This window comes from Ornithorhynchus anatinus, chromosome X4 (assembly GCF_004115215.2).
Source record: "Ornithorhynchus anatinus isolate Pmale09 chromosome X4, mOrnAna1.pri.v4, whole genome shotgun sequence".
Lineage (NCBI taxonomy): Eukaryota > Metazoa > Chordata > Mammalia > Monotremata > Ornithorhynchidae > Ornithorhynchus > Ornithorhynchus anatinus.
Genome location: NC_041752.1, coordinates 1,280,670 through 1,291,434, shown reverse-complemented (window position 1 = coordinate 1,291,434; position 10,765 = coordinate 1,280,670). Strand labels below are relative to the sequence as shown.

The window sequence follows — 10,765 nt, the reverse complement described above, 5'->3', positions numbered from 1 at the left end:
GGGGATGAAGACTGTGAGCCCCACGCGGGACAACCTGATCACCTTGTAACTTCCCCAGCGCTTAGAGGAGTGCTTTGCACCTAGTAAGCGTTTAACAAATAGCATTATTATTATCCCGCTGTTGCTCTTTTTGGAGGGAAAAAGTTTGGTGGCGGGTTCAAAATGGCGGCTGGCCGGTGACGTCAGTCTTCCCCTCCCTCCCACCGCCGGGCCGAGGGAAGCAGGTGAGGGCGGAAGTGAGGCCCCTGAGGGCGGAAGTGAGACCCTTGAGGGCGGAAGTGAGGCCTTTGAGGGCGGAAGTGCGCCCGAGCCGGGGCAAGATCGACCTTCCAGTGGGAAAGATGGCCGCTGCGGGCGGAAATTCGTCGCGGGAGGTTTCCCCCCCGACCCTGAGGGCGGCCCTTTCCGTTCGGAGAACGGAAGAGCCTTCGGGCCGGGGGCGGTTCGGGTCCCCCAGGGGTCTCGCCTCACTTCCGGGGGCGGACCGGAAGTCGCTTTGTTTGGCTTCAAGATGGCGGCGGGAATGTATTTGGAGCATTACCTGGACAGTAAGGAGGCGGGGGGCGGGGGGGGAGAAAGAGGGGCAGGGGTCACAGGAGAGGGGGGTGGGAAAGCGAGGCAGGGGGTGACTACAGGAGGGGCGGGGCCGAGGGCGCTGGGGGAGGGGCAACAAGGCAGGTCCTGGGGGGAGGGGCGGTGCAGGCAAGGGCTGCAAGAGTCGGGTGACCCTTTTGGACGCCCCTCCCTTGACTCGATTAGACCGTCAGCCCCTCATTGGGTAGGGGATGGTCTCTATCTGTTCCCCAGTTGTCCATTCCAAGCGCTTAGCACAGTGCTCTGCACATAATAGTAATGTTGGTCTTTGTTAAGCGCTTCCTCTGTGCAGAGCACTGTGCTAAGCGCCGGGGGAGACACAGGGGAATCAGGCTGTCCCCCTTGGGGCTCACAGTCTCAATCCCCATTTTACAGATGATTCATTCAATCAATAGTATTTACTGAGCACTTACTATGTGCAGAGCACTGTACTAAGCGCTTGGAATGAGGGAACTGAGGCCCAGAGAAGTGAAGTGACTTGCCCACAGTCACACAGCGAACAAGTGGCAGAGCCGGGATTCGAACCCGTGACCTCTGACTCCAAAGCCCGGGCTCTTGCCACTGAGCCACGCTGCTTCTCAATCAGTAGTATTGATTGAGCGCCTACTATTGTTGGTATCTGTTAAGCGCTTACTATGTGCAGAGCACTGTTCTAAGCGCTGGAGGAGATACAGGGTCATCGGGTTGTCCCACGTGAGGCTCACAGTCTTCACCCCCATTTTACAGATGAGGGAACTGAGGCCCAGAGAAGTGAAGTGACTTGCCCACGGTCACACAGCTGACAAGGGGCAGAGCCGGGAGTCGAACTCATGACCTCCGACTCCAAAGCCCGCGCTCTTGCCACCGAGCCACGCTGCTTCTACTGTGTGCAGAGCACTGGACCCGCCGCTTGGAATGGACAGATGAGTGAATGAACTCGTGGTGGGCAGCTGGGTGACCTTGGGCCAGTCACTTCGTTCATTCATTAGCCTCACGGGGGACAACCTGATGACCCTTGTACCTCCCCCAGCGCTTAGAACAGTGCTCTGCACCTAGTAAGCGCTTAACGAATGCCAATACCAACATTATTATTCATTCAGTAGTATTGACTGAGCGCTTACTAGGTGCAGAGCACTGAACTAATCGCTGGGAATGGACAGTTCAGCGTGGCTCAGTGGAAAGAGCCTGGGATTGGGAGTCAGGGGTCGTGGGTTCAAATCCCGGCTCTGCCATTTGTCAGCTGGGTGACGGTGGGCAAGTCACTTCACTTCTCTGGGCCTCGGTTATGTCATCTGTCAAATGGGGATGAAGACTGTGAGCCCCACGCGGGACAACCTGATGATCCTGTATCTCCCCCAGCGCTTAGAACAGTGCTGTGCACATAGTAAGCGCTTAACAAATGGCAACATTATTATTATTATTGTTTGGCAACAGATAGAGAGACCATCCCTGCCTAATGACGGGCTCACAGTCGAATCGGGGGCAACAGACGGGCAAAACCATGACTCTTCTCTGGGCCCCAGGGACCTCCTCTGGAAAATGGGGATGAAGACCGTCAGCCCCACGTGGGACAACCCGCTCACCTGCTGTCCATCCCGGCGCTTAATAATAATAACGGCGGCATTTGTAAAGCGCTTACTAAGTGCAAAGCACTGTTCTAAGCGCTGGAGTAGGTACAAGGTAATCAGGTGGTCCCACGTGGGGCTCACAGTCTTCATCCCCGTTTTCCAGATGAGGGAACTGAGGCCCAGAGAAGTGAAGTGACTTGCCTACAGTCACACAGTTGACAAGTGGCGGGGATTCGAACCCATGACCTCTGACTCCCCAGCCCAGGCTCTTTCCACTGAGTCATAATGGTGGTATTTGTTCAGCGCTTACTATGTGCAAAGCACTGTTCCAGGCGCTGGACGGGGAGACAGGCCGATCAGGATGTCCCACGTGGGGCTCAGAGTTTTCATCCCCATTTTTTACAGATGAGGTCACTGAGGCACAGAGAAGTTAAGCGACATGCCCAAAATCACACAGCTGGCCAGCGGCTTAGCCGGGATTAGAACCCATGACCTCGGATTCCCAAGCCCGCGCTCTTTGCACTGAGTTACGCCGCTTCACTGTCTTAGGACAGTGCTTGGCGCAGAGTAAGCGCCGAACAAATGCCATCGTTATTATGGGCAGGGAACGTGCCTGCTGACCCTGTTGTAGTGTACTCTGGGCCTCAGCGACCTCATCTGTAAAATGGGGATGAAGACCATGAGCCCCACGTGGGACAGCCTGATGACCTCCTATCTACCCCCAGTGCTTAGAACAGTGCTTGGCCCCTAGTAATCGCTTAACAGATACCATCATCATTATTATTATTACTCTCCCAAGTGCTTAGTACAGCGTTCTGCACATTGGAAGCGCTTAGTAATTTCCACTGACTGACCGAAGCGCAGGTATCAGCGTGCGAGGTGGCAGCCGACCCGGTAAAGAGGGTCCGGTCCCCCAGACGACCTGGAGGAGAGCAGCCTCCCGCAGAAAAAGGATTATCATTTTTAGTTTTTGAGGGATTTGTCAAGCGTTTACTATGTGCCGGCATGGTACTAAGCGCTAGGATAGACACCAGCTGATCAGGTCGGACACAGGCCTTGTCCCACCTGGGGCTCACGGCCCGGACCCCCCATTTTACAGACGAGGTAACCGAGGCACCGAGAAGTTCAGTGACTTGTCGGAGGTCACCCAGCAGACGAGGGGAAGAGTGGGGATTAGAACTCGGGTCCCTCGACTCCGTTCGCTACTCCCCGCTGCTTTACCCCCCAAGTTCCCGCCGAGGATCAGTATCCACGCTGGCCGCCCTCAGCAGCCCCTCTGTGGCCGTCGGAATCCGAGGCCTCGGTACCCACCGGGAGCTTTCGGCCTAAGAGCTGAGTTCCGTTCCCGCAGCTCTCCTGTGCCTGCAGGGAGGGATCCCATTTCCTACCAGCAGGAACGAGGGTGGACTGTTTGCCTCTGCATTACTCACTTCCGCTTCCCTGAGTCCTTCCCTCTTCGGACTGTGTCAGCGGCACCGACCCGCAGCCCGCTTAGGCTCCACCCAGCAATCGATGGTTAATATCTGTCGATCGCTTCCTGTGTGCAGAGCACTGGTCTGAGCGCCTAGGAGGGCCCAGGCCTCCGCGGCTTAGTGGAAAGAGCCCGGGCTTGGGAGTCAGAGGTCATGGGTTGTAATCCCGGCTCTGCGGCTCGTCAGCTGTGTGACCTTGGGCAGGTCACTTAACTTCTCTGGGCCTCAGTTACCTCATCTGTCCAATGGGGATGACTGTGGGACAAGTTGATTACCTTGTATCTACCCCAGTGCTTAGAACAGTGCTCGGCACATAGGAGGCGCTTAACAAATACCAACATTATTACTACTGTAGCGGTAGAAGACCGCAATCACTGCCCTCAAGCAGCTTACGGTCTAGTAGTCTAGACTGTAAGCTCATTTTGGGCGGGGATTGTGTCTGTTTATTGTTATATTGTACTTTCCCAAGGACTTTAGTACAGTGCTTTGCACACAGTAAGCACTCTGTAAATACGATGGAGTGAATGAATAGCAAGGGAGACTTGGTAGAGTATATCCAGGGAGAGGAGGAGCTGGGAAAGATGGAGATGTGGATGAATAAGTGCTTAAATAGTAGCGGGTGTGAGCCGATGGGTACAGAAGGCTCCGGGCGGTTTGATCCCTGTTTGGGAACTACGGATTCGGGGAGGGACCGGTGCCCCACGGCGATTCTGAGGCCTCTCCCCGTCTCTCCCTCTCAGGTATTGAGAATCTCCCTTTTGAGCTGCAGAGAAACTTCCAGCTCATGCGAGATCTGGACCAAAGAACAGAGGGTGCGTATGGAGTGGGACACTGGGGGGGCGGAGGGCTGGGTCGCCAGGAGACGGGGGACGTGGGCCGGGGCGGGTCGAGGGGAGTCGGGGCAGGTGGGGAGGTGTTCCTTGGCTGTAGGTGACCAGTCGGTCCCCTTGAGGAGAGAGGCCGGCTGTCCCCGTCTGCCCCATTCCCCCAGTTCTGTTTCCCGGCCGAGGTTCGGGCAGAGAGGGCAAGGGCCGGGGACGGGACGAGGCTCCCGCGTGTAACCGTCTTCATCCGGCTCATCCGGCTCCGCCCTCTCCGTCCTGGCCAAGGCCCCTCCAGGCCAGCCACTCCGCACCACCACCCTCCGAGGGCTCCTGGGGCAGCAGGGCCTCCTTGGAGCGAGCCGGGCAGGCTGGGGGCTCCCTAGCCACACGCTCTCGGGGACCTGCTTCCGGAGAATTAGCTCCGATCTCCCTGCACACCGGCGTCCACATCGTGAGCGTCTGCTTCCTCCAGAGGCCCGGACGCTGGCAACCGCCAGACGCGTCCAGAGGAGCCCCTTACGGTCCCGAGGTCCCTCCGAGATCCTGGGTGAAGATCCCATCCGTTTGCCTTTTCCCGGCGGGGAATGGCTCCGTCAGTCGACGGCGCTTATTGAGGGTCCGGAGCGCCAAGCTGGGCACCGGCAGAGCGCTGCTTCTCTCTGCTGGAGGAAGGGCACCGTACCCGCCGCTCGGGGCCGCCGCGGAGGTAAAGGGCAAGGTCCTTCCCCGTCAAGGAACTTCCCCTCTAATCAGGAAGATCGATGGGCACAGGCTGCCACACGTAAAGTAGGTAACAGAGAAGGAGCACAGGCGCAATCAATAAAACGCATGAGTAAGGAATTAAACAATGTTGTGTCTAGATAACGAATCAACGGAGATAACCACCGGAGAGCCGCAGAGGCCGATGGGACGACTGGCCCGGAGAAGTGGGGGGGATCGACGGATGAAGGGGGCGGGGGGCTTAGGACAGCGCTCCGCACACAGTAAATAAATACCGTCGATTGTGTCTCTGGAGGACTCTGTTGGGAGGGGCGGGTGTGGTCTGGCGAAGCCGCGGGGGGATGAAGTTCCGTGCGGGGGGAAAGGCGAGAAGAGTGGGTCCGAGAAGAGTAAGGTCGTTTCGGTAAATCCCCCCCTTCGCTTGGACGTGCAACTAGCTCTGATTGTCCGCAAGAGTCTCAGAAGCCAAAAAGGCCCCTTGAAGCAAAGGTTTGTAGATACCCAGCCAAGTCAGCCCAGGACTCTGGACTGGTGAAAATAAGCTTAAAGGGATCCGACACGGTGTAAGATTCGTCCCCGAGGAGACCCTCCGTCCCACCCGGAACTTCCCTCCGCCAGACAAAGCTCAAGATGGTCGCTGGATTCTGCTGCCTTGCCGGCACCCTGACCGCAGACGTGCCTGTCGATGATAATTACCGAACCGGAGGCCCGGCTGGCGGTGGACTGGAGGTGTGGCCCAGGCTAGGGTCTTCCTAAAGCGTTGTACGGAGCGTGAACCTCACCTTCTGCGAAGCCTTCAGGAGCTTCCCGCCTCCCTCCTCATCCAACAGAAGCTCCTGACCGACGGCGTCAAGGCTCCCCGCCAGCGATCTCCTTCCCTTTCTGCTCTCTCCTTCCATTGCACCCCAGCTCGCACTCTTCACTCCTCCCAAGCAGACCCTTGAACAGAACCTTGTTCTCAACTCATCCCCTCATCCCTCTCTGGCCCGCTGCTCAGAACTCCCTCCCTTCCCACCCCGGTCAGTTCCATCCAACCGGTCAATTAACACTAGTATTTACTGAGCGCTTACTACGGGCAGAGCACCATACTAAGCGCTTAGGAGAGTAAAACAGTCGGTAGACACATTCCCTGCCCACAACAAGCCTGGAAGGGGGAGACCACTGCCCTCTCCACCTTCGGAGCCTCATAAAACCTCCCCTCCTCTAGGAATCACACAGTAAGCGCCCGGTAAATACAATTGATTGATCGATGGATCGAGTCTTTCCCTATCGGATCGGGAAGCGGCACGGTGTAGTGGATAGAGCCCGGGTGAGTCATGGGTTCTAAACCCGGCTCCGCCACTTGTCTGCTGAGTGACCTTGGGTGAGTCGCTTCGTTTGTCTGTGCCTCAGTTCCCCCACCTGTAAAATGGGGAATGAGACTGGGAGCCTCAATGTGGAACAGGGAGCGTGTCCAACCCGATTTGCTCGTATCCACCTCGGCGCTTAGTACGGTGCCTGCCACATAGTGGGCGACTAACAAATACCGTCATTATGACTATTGAGACCTCACCCACGTGGTCAGCCGTTCCGTCGGTTATCCCGAGCGGTTCATTCAACCGTATTTATTGAGCGCTTCCGACGTGCGGAGCACTCTGAGTTGTGTGGCTGTCGGTTTATTCCACTTGCTCATGTTTAGTTGGCTCTTGCCGGTTGTAGCCGAGATTTTCTTTTTGTTCCCACCGTGTATTCGCGCATTTGTGCCTGCCTGAATTCTCCATCAGATTAGAAACTCCTCGTGGGCAGGGGTTGTGTCTTCTACTTCTACTCTACGTCCCCAAGCGCGTTTTATAGCCCTGGGGCACAGCGGGGGCTTTCTGCAGCCCTCGGGGCACAGCGGATGGCCGGCGCAGCGCTGGGCACGCGGTCCGTGCCCACTCAGGCCCACACCCGTGCACCCGGGGCCAGGCCGTCCCGGCCGAGCCAAGCCCCTACGCCCTCCTGGTCCGTCCGTCTGGCCGTGACACAACCCTCCCACCCCCACGTCGGGTCTGATGGCCTGGCACCCCCTGGGCTTGGCCCGAAGCGCGGAAGTAGGGGTGGGTGGCGTGACCAGTCTCTGTGCCGCTCTCTCCTCCCCGTGTCCCCGGCAGACCTGAAGGCGGAGATCGACAAGCTGGCCACCGAGTACGTGAGCAGCGCCCGCAGCCTCGGCTCCGAGGAGAAGCTGGCACTGCTCAAGCAGATCCAGGAGGCCTATGGCAAGTGCAAGGAGTTCGGGGACGACAAGGTGCAGCTGGCGATGCAGACCTATGAGATGGTACGTGCAGCTCCTTCTCCTCCCCGTGCCTGGCGCGCACACTCACACGCACGTCCAGCTCCCCCCGGCCCCAAGCTCCTGGCCCCGAGGAGGACGGGCGAGGTCCACAGCGCCCACGGACGCTCTGGGCTGGGATGCCCCGCGGGGAGAGGCCCGCCTGGCCCCAGAGAGGGTCGGGGGCCGCACGGAGGCCCCCCACGCCGGCCTAGGCCCACCCTCCCCGCCCCTCCCCGGCCAGGTGGACAAACACATCCGGCGCCTGGACACGGACCTGGCCCGCTTCGAGGCCGACCTGAAGGAGAAGCAGATCGAGTCCAGTGACTACGACAGCTCCTCCAGCAAAGGCAAAAAGAGTGAGGATCCGGGGAGGGCCGGGCCGGGCGGGGGGCGCGGCCCGGGGGCTCGGCCCCAGGCCCGGCCAAGGGAGCCGGGGAGGGTTTGACCCACCTCCCGCTCCCCCCGCCCCCCGGCTCCCCCCTCCCCCCCAGAAGGCCGGGCCCAGAAGGAGAAGAAGGCCGCTCGGGCCCGCTCCAAAGGGAAGAACTCAGACGAGGAGGCCCCCAAGGCTGCCCAGAAGAAGCTGAAACTTGTGCGCACGTGAGTTCCCGGGGCCAGTGCCGGCAGACCCTCCCCAGAGGAGCGCCCCTGGGTCCATGCCCAGCCCCCAGGCTCAGGACCACACCCTTCTCCCCTCACGCCCCCCGACCCTCTCCACCGAGCCCGGGGGTCCCACCCCTTGCCCCCCGCTCTGTGCCCGCAGGAGCCCCGAGTACGGCATGCCCTCGGTGACCTTTGGCAGCGTCCATCCTTCTGACGTGCTGGACATGCCCGTGGACCCCAATGAGCCCACCTACTGCCTCTGCCACCAGGTCTCCTACGGGGAGATGATTGGCTGCGACAATCCCGACGTAAGCACCCGCCCTGAGGGGGAGGGTCTCCCCCTGCCCCCCGCCGGCCCCGGCCCCGGGACGTCCCCCTTGGGGGGGGCCTAATGGATATAGAGCAGCAGTCTGGGAGTCAGAAGGATCGGGGTTCTGATCCCGGCTCCTAATCCTGGCTCTGCCACTTGCCTGCTGCTGTGTGACCCCGGGCAAGTCACTTCACTCTGTCTCGGTTACCTCACCTGCAAAATGGGGATTGAGACTGTGCGCCCCATGTGGGACAGGGACTGTGTCCAACCCGATTTGCTTGTATCCACCCCAGCGCTCAGTACAGTGCCCGGCACACCTTAGGCGCCTAACGTGGGTTCAAATCCCGCCTCCACCGCTTGTCAGCTGGGTGACTTGGGGCAAGTCACTTCACTTCTCTGAGCCTCAGTTACCTCCTCCGTAAAATGGAGATGAAGACTTCGAGCCCCACACTGGGGCAACCTGATCACGTTGTATCCTCCCCAGCGCTTAGAACGGTGCTTTGCATGTCGTAAGCGCTTAAAAAATGCCATCGTTATTATTACTATTAACAGATACCACAGTTCTTTTGACGTGGATGTTCAGGTGCAAATGCTGTGTGCCAAGCACTTCGGAACGTACAGATGATCCAGGGCACATTCTTTGCCCACTAACCCCTTTGCCCTCCAACCCCTCCCTCCTTGCCTGTGCCCGGCGGGGGACACTAGGTAGCTTAGGGCAGCCGGGGGGCAGGCGGGGAGGGAGTCCTGCAGGGATCTACACCCCCACTCCGTCTCCCACAGTGCTCCATCGAGTGGTTCCACTTTGCCTGTGTGGGGCTGACGACGAAGCCACGGGGAAAATGGTGAGTCGGGGGATTGGGAGGGGTCCCTGTGCAGCCGGCGGTGGGGGAGACACCCGGGGGGTGGTCAGTCACGGCCTCTCTCCAGGCCAGTCCTTCCTCGCCGACGCCCGCTCTCCCTCCCCAATGCCCGGTTCTCCCTCCCCAGTGCCCAGCTTTCCCTCCCCGATGCCCAGCTCTCCCTCTCCAACGCCCAGCTCTCCCTCCCCGACGCCCAGCTCTCCCTCCGCGATGCCCGGCTCTCCCTCGCTGACGCCCAGCTCTCCCTCTCCGATGCCCACAGGTTCTGCCCTCGCTGCTCCCAGGAACGGAAGAAGAAATAAAGCGGAAACCCCGTCACCCCTAGCTCCGAGCGCCGCTGGCCCCGGCCCGGCCCCGGCGTCCGGGGTCTTCAGGCTGGGACCGAGGGGCTTGGGGGTGGGGGGCGCCGGGGCGGGGTGTCACCACGCCCCCTCCCCACCCCACCCCGACTCCTGGTGCTGCGGCCGCCTCCGGACCCGTCGGCCGCTAACGGTTCGGGGCCTTTCCTTCCCGCGTCCCGGGAGGGCAGAGCTCCCTGCCTCCTCTCTGCCTCCGTGCTGAAGTTGGTGCTGTATCTCGGGGGACCCCCCTCCCCCTCCCCGCCCCCCACTCACTGAGGGGGCCGGAGGGGCGGCACGGGCCCCTCTTAAAGGGAGGGCTCGGGTGAGACCCCCCCCGTCTCTCCCAGGCCCTTTCCTGGGGGGGCTTCTCTGGGGTGGAGCCCGCCCCCCCTCGAGCTTTGGGGTCTCAGCCCCCCCAGGGAATGGGGGGTGGGAATAAAGCTGTGGAACCTGCTCCGTGCTGGCTCGTCGTTTGCTGGGTGGGGGGCACCGTCCACATGCCCTCTCCCTGCACGAGCCGCCCCAGTTTCCACCCGCCCCCGTGAAGCCCACCGCCCTGTCCCTTCCCTTTAGCCCCCCCCCCCCAATAATAATAATTATGGAATTTGGGAAGTGCTTCCTACGTGCCACTGCTCATTAGGTCGTGCCTACTGGGTGCCGGGCACCGTTCCAAGCGTTGGGGTCGGTAGGAGGTGATGGGGTGGGGTCCGGCGCCCGTCCCACCGGGGGTTCCCAGTCTTCGCCCCCGTTTTCCAGGGGAGGGAACCGGGGCCCGGAGTAGGGCAGTGACTTGTCCAAGGTCACCCGGCGGGGGGGGGGGGGTTGGCGGAAGGACCTCCAGGCCCGGGCTCTGACCCTGAGGCCGCGCTGCTCCCACCCGACCTCCGCACCCCCACAGCCCCGCACCCCCCGCCTCGCCCCTTCCCCCCGGGTTGCCCCCCGCCCCCAATCAGGCCCAGCCCCTCCTCTCCAGGCCCCGTCCCCTTCCCCGGGTTTGGCCCTGCCCCCCTGCTCTAGAAGCAGCGCGGCTCAGTGGCAAGAGCCCGGGCTTGGGAGGCAGAGGTCACGGGTTCGACTCCCGGCTCTGCCCCTTGTCAGCTGGGTGACTGGGGGCGAGTCACTTCACTTCCCTGGGCCTCAGTGACCTCATCTGTCAAATGGGGCTGAAGACCGTGAGCCTCCCGTGGGACAACCCGAT

At 60.7% G+C, this 10,765-nt stretch overlaps 1 protein-coding gene across 2 annotated transcripts; it reads left to right on the top strand.

The window, feature by feature from the left end:
* The first annotated feature begins 412 nt into the window (after nt 1-412).
* ING4 (inhibitor of growth family member 4) lies at nt 413-10,023 on the top strand. Of its 2 annotated transcripts, none has more exons than XM_029054188.2 (8): nt 413-548; nt 4,354-4,425; nt 7,290-7,456; nt 7,695-7,809; nt 7,948-8,053; nt 8,217-8,364; nt 9,147-9,208; nt 9,489-10,023. In XM_029054188.2, exons 1-8 carry the CDS (start codon nt 512-514, stop codon nt 9,526-9,528), a joined length of 747 nt encoding a protein of 248 aa, XP_028910021.1. In that variant the 5' UTR covers nt 413-511; the 3' UTR covers nt 9,529-10,023. The 2 variants fall into 2 exon arrangements, with proteins under 2 accessions (XP_028910021.1, XP_028910020.1); XM_029054187.2 differs by having other exon boundaries at nt 7,945-8,053.
* The last annotated feature ends 742 nt before the right edge of the window (nt 10,024-10,765 follow it).